The sequence below is a fragment of the Hyperolius riggenbachi genome, chromosome 4 (assembly GCF_040937935.1).
Source record: "Hyperolius riggenbachi isolate aHypRig1 chromosome 4, aHypRig1.pri, whole genome shotgun sequence".
NCBI classification, from domain to species: Eukaryota; Metazoa; Chordata; class Amphibia; order Anura; family Hyperoliidae; genus Hyperolius; species Hyperolius riggenbachi.
The window spans coordinates 368,317,879-368,335,910 of NC_090649.1; the positions used below are offsets into that span (position 1 = coordinate 368,317,879).

General features: G+C 43.8%; 1 protein-coding gene across 8 annotated transcripts in view; it reads right to left on the reverse strand.

Annotated features, from left to right (window-relative positions):
• The window catches only part of STXBP5 (syntaxin binding protein 5), a 557,868-nt gene that overhangs the window by 224,610 nt on the left and 315,226 nt on the right, over window positions 1-18,032 (reverse strand). For all 8 annotated transcript variants that reach the window (XM_068231993.1, XM_068231992.1, XM_068231991.1 and 5 more), the window contains one exon: window positions 807-890. In XM_068231993.1, coding sequence (XP_068088094.1) covers window positions 807-890 — 84 coding nt within the window. The remainder of the gene's footprint in view (window positions 1-806; window positions 891-18,032) is intronic.

The following is an 18,032-nucleotide window of genomic DNA, read 5'->3' on the forward strand; positions in this document are numbered from 1 at the left end:
GATACTACACCCAAAAACATTTTTCACATACACATACATTGTTTTCACTATTAATTTTAACTCATTAACTCCCACACTCCCCAATTGTTACCAATATTAAAATAAATAAAAAACAAATTACAATAAAAAAAAAACTTAAATAGTTACCTTAGGGACTGAAATCTTTAAATATTTATATCAAGAGGGTATAACACTGTTAGTTTATAAATTATGGGCTTGTAATTAGGGATAGATGCAAAACTGAAAAAAATGCCCCTTTATTTGCAAATAAAATATTGGCGCCAAACATTGTGGTAGGGCCATAATTTAAACGGTGTAATAACTAGGACAAATGGGCATATAAGTTACATGGATTTTAATTATAGTAGCATGCATTATTTAAAAACTATAATGGCGGAAAACTGAAAAATAATGGTTTTTTTTCCAAATGTTTTCCTATTTTCCCATTAAAACACATTTAGAATAAAATAATTATTGGCATAGTGTCCCACCTAAAGAAAGCCTAATTGGTGGCGAAAAAAACAAGATATAGTTCATTTTATTGTGATAAGTAATGATAAAGTTATAGGCGAATGAATGTAAGGAGCGCTGAAAGGAGAAAATTGCTCGGATACTGAAGGGGTAAAACCCCTCAGTTGTGAAGTGGTTTAACTGTGATTTTTAGATTTGCTTGGCTAAAGGCTAAAATTATTAATGAAGAGGACCTGCATATAAAATCGATTACAGTATTTTGGAAACCAAGTGACAGATGCCCTTTTTCCTTTCAGTGGCAATATTACAAAAGATAAATTATTTGTGTTACATACTTCATCATATGAGTATCTGTAGTCCGCCTTCTTTGACTTGAGGTCCCATAACACTACTGTGCCAGACTCATAACCAATTAGGAGCTGGAAGAGGGAGGAAAAAGTATTTACGTTAGACATACAGTACACAAATGTTATCAACATTTTCACAGAAAAAGGCCCAAAATGCTTTTCAAGTAGAGTCTAATGAATGCACCTGTTTTAAAGCAATATGTTTCCAAATAAAAACTTTAGTTCAGAACCACCCCATCCCATTTTTTCACTACCAGACTGCAACAGAAGTGTGCTTTGTGGCCCGTGACTCATATTGATCTCAGGACTAGAGATGTCCCGAACAGTTCGCTGGCGAACGGTTCCCGGCAAACTTCAGTGGTTCGCGTTCGCCTGCGAAAGGCGAACTTTCCCGGAAGTTCGATTCGCCCCATAATGCTCTATTGAGCAGAACTTTGACCCTCTACATCACAGTCAGCAGGCACATTGTTGCCAATCAGAATGCACTCACTGCTGGAGTCCCCCCCCCCCTTATAAAAGGCAAGGTCCTTGAGCCATTTGACTCACTCGTCTGCCTATACTAATTAGTAAAGGGACAGCTGCTACACACACTCTGCTAGGGAGAGTTTAATTAGCCTCCTCCTCCCTTACCCGCCTTCCTCCTCCCACCTCCCTCCAACCATTCTACCTATTCCCTCCTACCGGAGGGAGTAGGGTCTCATCTGCCAGGGAATTCCAGTATTTCAAAAGCCAGCTTACATACCGTGGCTGAGAATTGAACCCAGGTCTCAGTGTATGGTAGGTAACTAACAAATCCATTATACCACCAACATCTACCATTTATGCTCAATCCAAGAGAAAAATTAGACAAGACAAATAACATATATGTCACACTTTTCTCCTGGCGGACTCAAAGCGCCAGAGCTGCAGATCAGCACACTCGATTAAAAAATGCAAATCTCCTTGCTTTTATTGCAATAGATATCAATAAGGTGTACAATTTGATCAACAGGTACCAGCCACTGGCAATAGATAGGAGTTAGAGACTCCCACCTTAAGTCTGCTAGTAACATTATCCATAAAGCTGTAAGAGTTAGGGTGCCTAGTCCAAAGTTGAATACATTAGATCATGGCGACAGACACTGGCATTGAGCTGTTTCAGGTGCCCTGCCCGTCCTCAAGTTGATAAATGTGCACTCCTGCACAGCAAGGAGATTTGCATTTATGAATAGTGCTCTGATCTTTATGGTTTGATATATCAGTGTCCTGCCTAGTGCTCTGGTGGACGGATAGTCATTTATACCTCACTTTAATGGAGGGGAGTGCGTCCAGGAATCTTCACTGAACCCAAAACAAAACATGGCAGCCATGTAAGTGGCATTTTTTAAGGTAATAAAAGTTATCAATACCAAAAATTCTTAGGTTGTTTTTTTTTACATCATCAAAAATGTTATTTTAGTTTTAAATATTACAGAAAAGGAGCCAGACTTTCCTGAATTTTTATTTCAGGTTCCAACTTCTAAGAAGTGGGTAAAAAAAAAAAGATAAAGTTTGTGCTTTGCGTCCAACAGAAGAAAGGCACTTTACAAATGTTTTGTTACGGTTCTAGAAATAAATAAAATATTTTTGTTCTGAGAAAAGGGGCTATGGTTAGGAACTAGGTTAAATCTACAGATTGGGCGTTGACGTTATGAAGATCCCAGTCACGGGGACTGAGGAAGACAGCAGGAACAGCACAGGATATACTGTACATATTATACATTTATACATTTTACACACTATGCAAAACAGTTTAAGTAGAACTTCCCATTATTTGGAAAAATAAGCCCATACACAAGCAAAGATACAGTGGTTTGCAAAAGTATTCGGCCCCGTGAAGTTTTCCACATTTTGTCATATTACTGCCACAAACATGAATCATGAATCAACATTTAAAAAAAATAAATAACTGCAAAGTGGGGTGTGCGTAATTATTCAGCTTCCTGAGTCAATACTTTGTAGAACCACCTTTTGCTGCAATTACAACTGCCAGTCTTTTAGGGTATGTCTCTACCAGCTTTGCACATCTAGAGACTGAAATCCTTGCCCATTCTTCTTTGCAAAACAGCTCCAGCTCAGTCAGATTAGATGGACAGCATTTGTGAACAGCAGTTTTCAGATCTTGCCACAGATTCTCGCTTGGATTTAGATCTGGACTTTGGCTGGGCCATTCTAACATGGATATGTTTTGTTTTAAACCATTCCATTGTTGCCCTGGCTTTATGTTTAGGGTCGTTGTCCTGCAGGAAGGTGAACCTCCGCCCCAGTCAAGTCTTTTGCAGACTCCAAGAGGTTTTCTTCCAAGATTGCCCTGTATTTGGCTCCATCCATCTTCCCATCAACTCTAACCAGCTTTCCCTGTCCCTGCTGAAGAGTAGCACCCCCAGAGCATGATGTGATGATGTGCAGTGTTAGTTTTCCACCACACATAGCGTTTTGCATTTTGGCCAAAAAGTTCCATTTTGGTCTCATCTGACCAGAGCTCCTTGTTCCACATGTTTGCTGTGTCCCCCACATGGCTTGTGGCAAACTGCAAACGGGACTTCTTATGCTTTTCTGTTAACGATGGCTTTCTTCTTGCCACTCTTCCATAAAGGCCAACTTTGTGCAGTGCACGACTAATAGTTGTCCTATGGACAGATTCCCCTGCCTGCTAAGAATTAATTTATTTTATATGCATTTTGAAGTGAATAAGAAGAAAAAATAATTTTTCAGTTTTCAACGAATATAGTTTTAAAATAAAACCTGCTACTTAAAACCAACACTTTTTATTTGCCAATTTGTCCCAGTTATTACACCATTTAAATTATGTCTCTAGTACAATGTATGGCGACAATATTCTATTTGGAAATAAAGTATTTTTTCCATTATTTTGGGTACAATAATGTAAGACCTTACTTGCAAAAATAAGAGTATTACACCCTTATGGCATACATATTTTAAAGGATACTCGAAGTGACATGTGACAAGTGACTACAGTGTGAACCTCACTGATAAGAAATTCCCCTTTTTATCTCAGTCTTGCTCTCAGAAGTTATTTTCTGCTAGGTAAGTGTTTGATAGTTGGAATTTCTTATCAGTGAGGGTCACACTGTAGTCACTTCCTGTCTGAGTCAGAGCTGAGTCAGCCACTTACATACCTGATATTTGACTCTTTCAGGCAGAGAAAGAAAAAAAGGAACACAGAATAGTTATTTGTGTGCTAAGCACTGTGCATACACATGTCTATGTCATCATGTCATATGTCACTTCGGGTATGCTTTAACCTCCTTGCCGGTCTAAAAAATCCGGCAAGGAGGCAGCGACGCACATTTTTTTTTTTTTTTTTTTTAAATCATGTAGCGAGCCAAGGGCTCGCTACATGATAGCCGCTAAGCGGCGGCATCCCCCCACCCACTCCGATCGCCTTCGGCGATCAGAGTATGCAGTGAATCCCGTTGAGAACGGGATTTCCTGCAGGGCTTCCCCGGTCGCCATGGCGACGGGGCGGGATGACGTCACCGACGTCATGGACGTCGGGACGTCATAGGGAATCCCGATCCGCCCCTCAACGCTGCCTGGCACTGATTGGCCAAGCAGCGCAGGGCTCTGGGGCGGGGGGGGGAGCGACTTGGCGCGGCGGATTGCGGCGGATCGTCGGCGAGCGGCGGCGATCGGAAGTTACAAGCAGCTAGCAAAGTGCTAGCTGCTTGTAACAAAAAAAAATTATGCAAATCGGCCCAGCGGGGCCTGAGATATCCTCCTGCGCAGGTTACTCCGAGCTGAGCTCGGGATAACCGGCAAGGAGGTTAAAAGCTAAGTCCCTAACATAACAATTTATGTATTATCATCTAAATGTCGTAATTTTTTTCTTTTCTTACAATTGTGTTATATGGGGGCAGGGAGGGAGCATAATGAATGAATGGGCTTGTTATAGGGATAAGAAATCTATATATTTAATTTTAACTGTAATATTCTTTTTGGTCACTAGATCAACTTGCATTCCAGCCAACAGGAAATTATAGGGACTGTCATTTTTACAATGTAATGATTACTGTTGCTCCTTTAACGTGGACCCAAACGTGGACCCAAATTAAAAAAGATTTCAGAAATAAAATCTATTTTCTAAATTATGATAATAAATAGCAGCCTTTTTTCAGCTGCATGATGACAAATATAAAATATTTGACATTTATTGGAGAAAACCCTCCCTTCCTTTCAGATTGCCGGGACAGGATCCGGCAAACTGGTGGAGTAGATGGCGTCCAGCAAAGGAGGAATTGCTAATGGCTGCCACCTGTATAACCCTAGTTATGAAAAGAGAAGGGTGAAAGGCAGTCACTGAAATGCTCATAGGCTTGAAGGAGTGTTTATTTATCTTTGTATGTGTCAGAGTGGTGCAGCTAAATATTTTGAATTAAAAACATTTTTGTTTTGGGTCCGCTTTAATTTGAACACTTGGATTGGGTTTAAGAACATATGTTCCTATTTACTAATCTGTGCACTACCGCGGGGAGTGGGGATTGCATGCACATGATGGGTGCACACAGACCGGGACAAGGATCTATGCCCCCTGGGTCCCCAAGTGATATTTTCAGGGACGTAGTTACTCGTTGCAGGGGAGGGGAACTGATTAAAGCATATCTGAACTGAAAAAAGTATGGGATAAACAACTATAATCTATAGTCCTAATTCTAAATAGAAATCTCCCGGATCCCAAAGACAATTTTATTTAAAAGATAATGACGTAATGCTAATGTTTTTATTGTCTCGGCTGTTTGATACAGTCTTTCAATGTTTTACAGCTCCCACTTTGAACTATTCACGGTTTCTATTTACTCCCTGCACTCAGAGGCGTACTTGGGCCATATGTTATATGTCCTGTAATTATTACCGAGAGCTTTGCTACAGTCCAACTCAAGTCCAAATGCAGAGGAAGTAATTTACAAACTTGAATTCTTAACCCTTACAATGAAAAAAAAACTCCTCATGTCATTCAAGGTACCCTTTAAGTTCATGGATGTTTATTTTTTTAATTTAATCTCCTTGAAACTCCTGAAGCATTTGAACTGAAGACAAAGTAAAAACATATTTATCTGTATTTGTTTAATAAATACGGCTTATTCAAGAAATTCAGTCGGTAACAGAGTAAAATCAGGATGCTAGTTTTTTATTTGCTCGCTTGTGTTTATTTTTCTGGAATCCACAGCAGCTGTTATCCAAAAGCAATATAGCAGAAATAGGTACAAAATGATGTGGTCATGAGCGTTGCTTATCCTTGTGCAGAGAATTGAGGCAGGAGATTTATGAAGAAAGCACCTCTGCAACGCTAACTGTCACACTACGCTGGCTTTGTGTGCTGAGCGATTCATTTCATACATTTCTCACATAGTACATGTGTTGAATTTAGCCTAGTAAACAGGAAAAAAAATCAGCTGGTTTGATATATCTCAAAAAAGGACTGTTAAAGGTTGTAATAATATAACATTAGCCATGAGATATGAAACAGACTGCATGAAGCTGTGTTATAGTCAGCTGCTTTTCAGCTGATGGTCAAATGTGCACAATCATATCAGTGTACAGCAGATGTTCAAATTGCTCTGTGAAAGGCTTTAATTTGTATTTAGTGGAGAGAATGCAGTGCTTGTATTGTCATTCATAAGAGACGTCAGCATTGAGGAATATGGATGATTTTACCAAAATGACAGAATTCAAATACACAAGAGACGCAGGACCAATGGCACTCCAGCTGCTGCGGTTGACAAATGCAGAAAATGCGGTTTCTCTGCAAATAGAGCATCCTGATTCCTACATACAAAGTGGAGGCTGCTAATTTATTTGGTAATTATATTTAGCAGTGAATTCAACAGAGACTTGTTGTTTGGTTCACATATTGATTAGCACAGTTGTAAATTACAACTAGACATTAGCTTTCAGATCAGTTAACCACTTGAGGACTCAGCCTTTACCCCCCCTTAAGGATCAGCGCTGTTTTTTCCATTCAGACCACTGCAGCTTTAACGGTTTATTGCTCGGTCATACAACCTACCACCTAAATGAATTTTGGCTCCTTTTCTTCTCACTAATACAGCTTTCTTTTGATGCTATTTGATTGCTGCTGCGAGTTTTACTTTTTATTATATTCATCAAAAAAGACATGAATTTTGGCAAAAAAATGATTTTTTTAACTTTCTGTGCTGACATTTTTCAAATAAAGTAAAATTTCTGTATACATGCAGCGCGAAAAATGTGGACAAACATGTTTTTGATGAAAAAAAACCCATTGAGTGTATATTTATTGGTTTGGGTAAAAGTTATAGCGTTTACAAACTATGGTGCAAAAAGTGAATTTTCCCATTTTTAAGCATCTCTGACTTTCCTGACTACCTGTCATGTTTCATGAGGTGCTAAAATTCCAGGATAGTATAAATACCCCACAAATAGCCCCATTTTTGAAAGAAGACATCCCAAAGTATTCACTGAGAGGCATACTGAGTTCATAGAAGATTTTATTTTTTGTCACAAGTTAGCGGAAAATGACAGTTTGTCACAAAAAAAAAAAAAAAAAAAAAAAAAGGTTTCCATTTCTGCTAACTTGTAACAAAAAAAAATGAAATCTGCCATGGACTCAACATGCCCCTCAATGAATACCTTGAAGTGTCTATTTTTCAAAATGGGGTCATTTATGGGGTGTGTTTACTGTCCTGGCATTTTGGGGGGTGCGGAATTGTAAGCACCCCTGTAAAGCCTAAAAGTAGTCATTGCACTGTGGGCCCCTTAGCGCAGTTTGGCTGCAAAAAAGTGTCACACATATGGTATCGCCATACTCGGGAGAAGTAGTACAATGTGTTTTGGGGTGTATTTTTACACATACCCATGCTGGGTGGGAGAAATATCTCTGCAAATGACAATTATTTGATTTTTTTTACACACAATTGTCCATTTACAGAGTTATTTCTCCCACTCAGCATGGGTATGTATAAAAATACACCCCAAAACACATTGTACTACTTCTCCTGAGTACGGCGATACCACATGTGTGGCACTTTTTTGCACCCTAACTGCGCTAAGGGGCCCAAAGTCCAATGAGTACCTTTAGGATTTCACAGGTCATTTTGAGAAATTTGGTTTCAAGACTACTCCTCACGGTTTAGGGCCCCTAAAATGCCAGGGCAGTATAGGAACCCCACAAATGACCCCATTTTACAAAGAAGACACCCCAAGGTACTCAATTAGGAGTATGGTGAGTTCATAGAAGATTTTACTTTTTGTCACAAGTTAGCGGAAAATGATTGTTATTGGTTTTTTTTACCAAGTGTCATTTTCCGCTAACTTGTGACAAAAAATAAAATCTTCTATGAACTCACCATACTCCTAACGGAATACCTTGGGATGTCCTCTTTGTAAAATGGGGTCATTTGTGGGGTTCCTATACTGCTCTGGCATTTTAGGGGCCCTAAACCGTGAGGAGTAGTCTTGAAACCAAATGTTTCAAAATGACCTGTGAAATGCTAAAGGTACTCATTGGACTCTGGGCCCCTTAGCGCAGTTAGGGTGCAAAAAAGTGCCACACATGTGGTACCGCCGTACTCAGGAGAAGTAGTAGTATGTGTTTTGGGGTGTATTTTTACACATACCCATATTGGGTGGGAGAAATATCTCTGTAAATGACAATTTTTTGATTTCTTTACACACAATTGTCAATTTACAGAGATATTTCTCCCACCCAATATGGGTATGTGTAAAAATACACCCCAAAACACATAATACTACTTCTCCTGAGTACGGCGGTACCACATGTGTGGCACTTTTTTGCACCCTAACTGCGCTAAGGGGCCCAGAGTCCAATGAGTACCGTTAGCATTTCACAGGTCATTTTGAGAAATTTGGTTTCAAGACTACTCCTCACGGTTTAGGGCCCCTAAAATGCCAGGACAGTATAGGAACCCCACAAATGACTCCATTTTACAAAGAGGACATCCTAAGGTATTCCGTTAGGAGTATGGTGAGTTCATAGAAGATTTTTTTTTTTTGTCACAAGTTAGTGGAAAATGACACTTGGTAAAAAAAACCCAATAAAAATCATTTTCCGCTAACTTGTGACAAAAAGCTAAATCTTCTATGAACTCACCATACTCCTAATTGAGTACCTTGGGGTGTCTTCTTTCTAAAATGGGGTCATTTGTGGGGTTCCTGTACTGCTCTGGCATTTTAGGGGCCCTAAACCGTGAGGAGTAGTCTTGAAACCAAATGTTTCAAAATGACCTGTGAAATGCTAAAGGTACTCATTGGACTCTGGGCCCCTTAGCGCAGTTAGACTGCAAAAAAGGGCCACACATGTGGTATCGCTGTACTCGGGAGAAGTAGTACAATGTGTTTTGGGGTGTATTTTTACACATACCCATATTGGGTGGGAGAAATATCTCTGTAAATGACAATTTTTTGATTTCTTTACACACAATTGTCCATTTACAGAGATATTTCTCCCACCCAATATGGGTATGTGTAAAAATACACCCCAAAACACATTGTACTACTTCTCCCGAGTACGGCGATACCACATATGTGGCACTTTTTTGCACCCTAACTGCGCTAAGGGGCCCAGAGTCCAATGAGTACCGTTACCATTTCACAGGTCATTTTGAGAAATTTGGTTTCAAGACTACTCCTCACGGTTTAGGGCCCCTAAAATGCCAGAGCAGTATAGGAACCCCACAAATGACCCCATTTTACAAAGAGGACATCCCAAGGTATTCCGTTAGGAGTATGGTGAGTTCATAGAAGATTTTTTTTTTGTCACAAGTTAGCGGAAAATGACACTTGGTAAAAAAAAAAAACAATAAAAATCATTTTCAGCTAACTTGTGACAAAAAGTAAAATCTTCTATGAACTCACCATACTCCTAATTGAGTACCTTGGGGTGTCTTCTTTCTAAAATGGGGTCATTTGTGGGGTTCCTATACTGCTCTGGCATTTTAGGGGCCCTAAACCGTGAGGAGTAGTCTTGAAACCAAATTTCTCAAAATGACCTGTGAAATGCTAACGGTACTCATTGGACTCTGGGCCCCTTAGCGCAGTTAGGGTGCAAAAAAGTGCCACATATGTGGTATCGCCGTACTCGGGAGAAGTAGTACAATGTGTTTTGGGGTGTATTTTTACACATACCCATATTGGGTGGGAGAAATAGCTCTGTAAATGGACAAATGTGTGTAAAAAAAAAATCAAAAAATTGTCATTTACAGAGTGATTTCTTCTACCCATCATGGGTATGTGTAAAAATACACCCTAAAACACATTGGTCTACTTCTCCCGGGTACGGCGATAGCATGTGTGGCACTTTTTTGCAGCCTAACTGCGCTAAGGGGCCCAACGTGCAATGACTACCTTTGGGCTTTACAGGGGTGCTCACAATTTAGCCCCCCCCCCCCACATGACAGGACAGTTAACAAACCCCACAAATGACCCCATTTTAAACATAAGACACCACAAAGTATTCCATGAGGGGCATGGTGAGTTTATAAAAAAAATTATTTTTTGTCACAAGTTAGCAGAAAAGGATACTTTGTGAAAAAAAACAAAAAACAACAATTTATGCTAACTTGTGACAAAAAACAAAATCTTCTATGAACTCACCATGCACCTCACGGAATACTTTGGGGTGTCCTCTTTCCAAAATGGGGTCATTTGTGGGGTCTGTCCTGGCATTTTAGGGCCTCTGCAATCATTACATGTATGGCCAGTATTTCTGCTATACTCCTTATATTGGGCATACAGGTAGTGCATTCTGGGCTGAAAGGAAAAATGAATGGCAAACATCCCTTCATTCGCATCGATCAATGTGGATGAACAAATATCTGCCAAAAAATGTGAAACAAAAAGAAAAGAAAGAGGGACATAGGAGCTGCCACCCCAAAAATCCAAACCCACCAGCTCGTATGCCCAGGCAATCCTGATTTATTCATCCACATTGATCGATGTGAATGGAGAAATCATTGCTTGAGTTCTTTTTTGATACAAAGTGCTTGCCAAAGCATATGAACCCCAACACCACACCTTGGCCCATATGCCTCGGCAAACGTATCTTTTTTTACTGTGGAGGAGAAATCTCGTCCTACAGCGCTGCATGCACTGATTTTGTGTAACCTGACAGAAGCGCAATGCTTCTGTCAGGATGCACCATCAGTGCTGCAGCTGATTGGTCGGTCAGTCGGTCGGTCGGTCTGGATAGAAAAAAGAGAGAAGAAAAACGAAAAAAACAAAACAAAAAGGAGGGGAAGGCGTCCGCCTGGACATAGGAGCTGCCACCCCAAAAATCCAAACCCACCAGCTCGTATGCCCAGGCAATCCTGATTTATTCATCCACATTGATCGATGTGAATGGAGAAATCATTGCTTGAGTTCTTTTTTGATACAAAGTGCTTGCCAAAGCATATGAATCCCCAACACCACACCTTGGCCCATATGCCTCGGCAAACGTATCTTTTTTACTGTGGAGGAGAAATCTCGTCCTACAGCGCTGCATGCACCGATTTTGTGTAACCTGACAGAAGCGCAATGCTTCTGTCAGGATGCATCATCAGTGCTGCAGCTGATTGGTCGGTTGGAAAAAGAGAGAGAAGAAGAAGAAAAAAAAAAAAAAAAAAAAAAAAAAAAGCAAGCAAGCAGCAAAGCACTTCAATAACATTAACTTTTTAAACTTTATTAAATATGTTCAAACCGAACAATAACATTGGTAACCAAATATTAACTTTTTTGCTTACCTGTTTTTTTGTTTTTTTTACCTGCGAGCTGAGGATAAACTTCTCCTCCCCCATGGGTCAATGTGCAAAGTGCAAATCGCACAGATATGTGGCGAAGTACATTATGCATTCTGTCCCAAGTGAAAGGAGAGGTTTCTGGCAGGCCAGTGTATTTGGATCTCTCAAAACCTGATGTTTGGGTTCACACTGCATACTGGCCTATCCGGTCGGTCGAGCCCGCCGCACCGTCTCGCCCAAAATAGATCTTCAGGGAATACCACAAGAGTAGCATTCGGCCTAGTAATTAACTGCGTCGCCGTAGACTAACATGACTTCCGGGCCGACCCAAATTGCCGCAGAAGCCACGCAGTAACGTAGGCATGCACTAGCGTTAAGTCAAGCACTTCCGGCGTAGGGGGGGACCGCAAAGTGTGACTTTTGCTAGGCAATTTGCCCTAACGCATCGCGCCAGTGTGAAATAGCACTGAGAGACCCTTGTGTGCCTACTGCTGTGTCTGTAGTTCCCTAGGTTCTAAAAGTGTGCCTTCTCGTGGTACCTCTCATAACACTCCCCTGGGCATAGGCCAGGCTGGTCAGGACAGCGGGGACAGTAAACGGGGGTGTCACGCCTTATTCCAGCCTTGCTGCAGACACGACATCTTTTTCTGGGGTTGCGTTGAGTTGGGGTACTGGGAATCGGGTAGGCGTAATGCCTTCCATGCAGCCGGCTAGTTGCATTTGGGGGTTGGGCTCTGGCACCTTCTGGATAGAGGAGTGCCGAAACAATGTCTTCCTGGAATTGAAGGAAAGATCCAGTTCTCCCAGCCTTACTGTAGAGAACAAAGCTGTTGTACATCGCCAATTGAATTAAATACACAGACACTTTCCTATACCAGCGTCTGGTTTTCCGGGAAATTAAATAGGGCCCTAACATCTGGTCATTGAAGTCCACCCCTCCCATGTTGGCATTATAGCTGTGGACGGCGAGGGGCTTTTCAATGACCTCTGTTGCCCGTGTAATTTGTACTGTCGTGTCTGTGTGAATGGTAGACAGAAGGTAAACGTCCCTCTTGTCCTTCCATTTCACCGAGAGCAAGCCATCGGTACACAAGGCGGCCCTCTCCCCCGTTGAAGTCTGGTGTTAACGAGCCGTTGGGGGAAGCCCCGGCGACTAGGCCGCACGGTGCCACAGCATCGGATTCCTTCTAACTTTAAGTGCTGAAAGAGGGCCACACTTGTGTAAAAGTTGACCACATAAAGATGGTACCCCTTCTGGAACAAGGGTGACACCAAGTCCCACACAATCTTTCCACTGCTCCCCAGGTAGTCAGGACATCCGACCGGCTCCAATTTTGAGTCTTTTCCCTCATAGACCCTAAAACGAGATGTATAGCCTGTGGCCCTATCACAGAGCTTATACAGTTTCACCCCATACCGGGCGCGCTTGCTTGGGATGTACTGTTTGATGCCAAGGCGCCCGGTAAAATGTACGAGGGACTCATCTACACAGATGTTCTGTTCAGGGGTATAAGCATCTGCAAATGTGGATGACAGGTGGTCTATGAGGGGCCGAATTTTGTGGAGCCGGTCATAAGCTGGGTGGTCTCTTTCATGACAGGTGTCGTTGTCATTGAAATGCAGGAAGCGCAGGATGATCTCAAATCGCGTCCTGGACATGGCAGCAGAGAACACGGGCATGTTATGTATTTGGCGTGTAGACCAATAAGAGCGCAATACATTTTTTTTAGTAATACCCATGTTGAGGAGAAGGCCCAAAAAAATTTTAAGTTCGGAAACTTGGAGTGGTTTCCACCGAAAAGGCTGGGCGTGGCAGCTTTTCGGATGGGCGGTTATAAATTGTGTGGCATATAGGTTGGTCTCAGCCACAATTAAGTCAAGGAGATCCTGGGTGAGGAACAGTTCAAAAAAGTCTAGGGCCGATCCTAGTTCAACTGTCTCCACCTGGACTCCAGACTGGGCGGTGAAAGGGGGCAGTATGGGTGCGGCGGGATCAGGAGAATGCCAATCAGGGTTTGCCAGCACCTCTGGAAAACCAATGGGAGTACGGGCCCGTCTACTTGGTGGCTGCGGATCGGATCTTAATTCACGTACCACCGAACCAGTTTCTACTTCCAGGATGGTGTCCGCCACTTCATCAGGGTCTTCTGCGGAAGTACTGGTGTTGATTGGCCCAGGAGATGCTGCGCTGCTGGTGCATGCCTCACCAAGAAAAATCAGATCAGCGCCACTCTGCTGCCCTTGAGACTGATCTTCCGCCACCTGCAGTCCAGTGACATGGGGTGTGGTACGCCTGGCTCTAGCCGGGACCTCAACCTCGTCATCGGAACTATCGGTCAGAGAGCCACTGCTGTCTACAGGATCGTACTCTGAACCCGAAGATTCGTCGAATAAGTCGACCCAATCATCCTCATCCGACTGGTCCATGTACCTGTAGATGTCTTCATTGGAAAACCTTTTTTGCCATGGTGGCCTGCTAAATTTAGGAGGTATTTCTCTGAGACTACCCAGGAAAAGAGCACCTACCTAGCGAAAGGGAGTACTTGAGAGGTAGAAAGCTGTGGTCACTGAGTTTAGATTAAAAAAAAAATCAAAACTGATGTTTACAGTGCCACAGTGTTTTTTGCAGTGATCAGAAAAAAAAAATTTCTGTCACTGCGGTGGGGCAGGCTGAACGCAGTGCAGGGGAACGATCAGGTCTGATCGGGCAAACACTGCGTTTTTTTGTGGATCCTAGTGACCCTAATATAGATCTGACTGTGATCACTAATAATCACTTACAGATACTATATAGTACCAATGCTGATTAGCGACAGTGATGACGCTAATTAGTGACTGTGGTGCAGTGGGCTGAGCACTAACTGACACTAACAACCCTTTTGCTTAGCTAACTGGCCTAACTGTTTGTTACCACTAGTGATACTAAAAAAGTTTTTAGATCACTAGGATAGTGATAGTGATGGTGATGGTGAGGGGGGAGGGGGGGGGGGGGGGGTTGGGGATCAGAGAGCAATCACAAATAATCAAAAACAATCACGAGACAATTACAACACAATTACAGCAATCGGCGCAATCAAAGCCAATCACGGACCAATTGAATCCAATAAAGTGACAATCAAAAACCAATTACGTGACAATTGAAGCCAATCACACGACAATCGATGCTAATCACAGGGCAAAACAGCCAATCAGTGGGCAATTGGCACAATCAAAACCAATTACGGGCAATTGAAGCCAATCACGCGACAATCGAAGCCCAATTACGTGACAATCGAAGCCAATAACACGACAATCGATGCCAATCACAGTGCAATTGAGACAATTGTAGCCAAACAAAGCACAATCAAGCCTTACAGACAGGAGATCAGATACACAATGGCAGGGGGGAGAATATACGCAATCAATGAACTAGGACGGTGTGGGGAGGATCGGAAGGGGTGGGGGGTGATCAGATACCCCTAAGGGGTAGTTGGGGGTCTAATCTGATGGATAGGAGTGACAGGTGGTGATAGATGGGTTATTGACGGGTGATAAGTGGGTGTTTACAGGGAAAAACAGATGTAAACAATGGACTGCTGATGTGATCGGGGGGGGGGGGGTGTCTCGGAGGGATCTGAAAGGGTGGGTGGGTGATCAGAAGCCCCTAATGGGCAGTTGGGGGTCTGATCTGATTGGGGGCAGTGGCAGGTGGTGACAAGGGATGATTGACAGGTGACGGATAGGTGATTGACAGCTGATCAGTGGGCAATTACAGGGAAGATAGATGCAGTATTCGGGGGGGGGGGGGGAGATCTGAAGGGGTGGGGGGTGATCAGATACCCCTAAGGGGCAGTTGGGGGTCTGATCTAATGGGGGGCAGTGACAGGTGGTGACAAGGGATGATTGACAGGTGACTGATAGGTGATTGGCAGCTGATCACTGGGGAGATAGACAGATGCAGGGGAGATAGATAGGTTCAGTATACAGGGGGTGGGGGGGGGGTCGGGGGGGAGATCTGAAGGGGTGGGGGGGTGATCAGATAACCCTAAGGGGTAGTTAGGGGTCTGATCTGATCAATAGGAGTGACAGGTGGTGACAGGGATTGATTGATGGGTGATATGGGGGTTGGTTAGGTCTGATCTGCGTGCTGCAGGGGGGTACAGGGGGGTGTCTGATGGGTGCTGCGGGTGATCGGGGGGTCTGTGGGGCTCCTAATGTGTGCGTGTGTGTTTGCTTACTGTGCCTGCTCTCCTCGCTGGTGGTCGATCGCTAAGTGGGACCACCAGCGGGAGGCAGGCAGTATAATACAGTTTGTTACGTAAACAAACTGTATTATACCTGTTCTATTGGCCAATTTGAATTTTTACAGCCCGCCGGCGCTGCTGATTCGCCGGCGGGCTGAAGTCACATGGGGGCCGAAGAGTGTGACGTAGCGATCGCGCGGCTGTAGCCGCGCGATCGCTCGTTAATTAGGCTGCAGCCGGCGACGCAGTACTGCGTCGCTGGTCCTGCAGCTGCCACTTTGCCGACGCACGGTATATGCGTGCGGTCGGCAAGTGGTTAAAGCAGAAATGTTCTATTTTTTTAAATTGTGAATAAAAGATGTTAGAAACTGTACGTTTTTACCACTGTTTGGGTACCTATTAGAAAGACTCTGCTGATGGTCAAACAGGAAGAAAGAAAATGTGGCTTGTTTCCATTGCTTGTGTGGCATGTGAGAAAAATGGGGACAATGGCATCAAGAAAGAACTATACAAATCTTTACTCATCCTGTTCCGTTGAATAATTGTAGCCTGAAATTTGATGGGGACTCCAATCTGCATTTAACCACCTGAGGACCACCCCCAGCTGATGGGCGGCGGCAAAGACTGGGCCTAAACGACCGCAATACGCCCATCAGCGGGGGCGGCATCAGAGGTGGCTGTGCGGCGATTGAGTCATTAATGACGCGATCTGCCGCCGGTAATAGGCTCCGCCCACCATGCTCGGAAACCCGCCGGCCAATCAGCAGCGCCGGCGGGTTTCAAACTGCGCGATCCGGCCAATCAGAGAGTATAATACACTTTGTTATTGTAACAAAGTGTATTATACTGGCTGCCTCCTCCTCTGATGGTCACATCGCCGCCGGACCATCAGAGAGGACAGGCAGCCTGCTGATAAGTAGAAACACACACTCTTTGCCCCACACAGACCACCCGATCACCCACCCCAGCCCTCAGAACCCCCCCTGACCACCCCAGCACACCACTGCTAGCACCCAAGCACCCCCATAAAAACCCATCAATCACTCCCTGTCACTATCTAGCGACGCTATCCCCTAGGCTAGGTCCCTAACTGCCCCCTAGGGTCCCCTGATCACCCCCCCTACCCTCAGATCCCCCCAGACCCACCGCAGACCACCCCCCTGTATACTGTATACATTTGTATACAGCTGCCTTACCCACTGATGACCTGTCTATCACCTGCCGATCACCTCTTGTCACCACCACCCATCAGAGCAGACCCTAAACTGTCCCTTGGGGGCACCTGATCACCCACCCAGACCCTCAGATTGCCCTCAGACCCCCCCCCCCCCCCGATAACATCCCCCAGTTTACATCTATTCTCCCCTGTAATCCCTCACTGATCTCCTATCGTCACCCCCTGTGTCTGTCACCCACCAGATCAGGACCCAGTCTGTCCCGTGCGGGCACCTAATCAACCCCCCACACCCTCAGATCGCCCTTAGACCCCCCCCCCCCCGTCCCCCAATCACCTTCCCAGTGCATTGTATTTGATTGTGCTGTAATTGTATTTGATTGTGCTGACATTCAGTTTGATTGTGCTGACATTCTATTTGATTGTCCCATGATCGGCTTTGATTGTCCCGTGATTGCCGTGATTGCCCTGTGATCGGCTTTGATTGTCCCGTGATCGGCTTTGATTGTGCCGTGATTGGTTTGATTGCCCTGTGACTGGCCTGTGATTGGCTTTGATTGGCCTGTGATTGGCTTTGATTGGCCTGTGATTGGCTTTGATTGTCCCGTGATTGGCTTTGATTGCCCTGTGATTGGCTTTGATTGCCCTGTGATTGGCTTTGATTGCCCTGTGATTGGCTTTGATTGCCCTGTGATTGTCCCGTGATTGGCTTTGATTGTCCCGTGAATTGAGTGCCCTGTGATTGGCCTGCGATTGCCCTGTGATTGCCTTTGATTGGCTTTGACTGTCCTGTGATTGTTTCTGATTGCCTCTGATTCCCCACTCGCCACCACCCCCACTATCCTAGTGATCTAAAAACAGTGATCAGTGAAAACTGTCACTTTTTTAGTATCACTAGTGTTAGCAGTTAGGCCAGTTAGCTAGGCCCCTTTGTAAGTGTCAGTTAGTGCTCAGCCCACTGCACCACAGTCACTAATTAGCGTCATCACTGTCGCTAATCAACATTGGTACTATATAGTATCTGTAAGTGATCATTACTGATCGCAGTCAGATCTATTAGGGT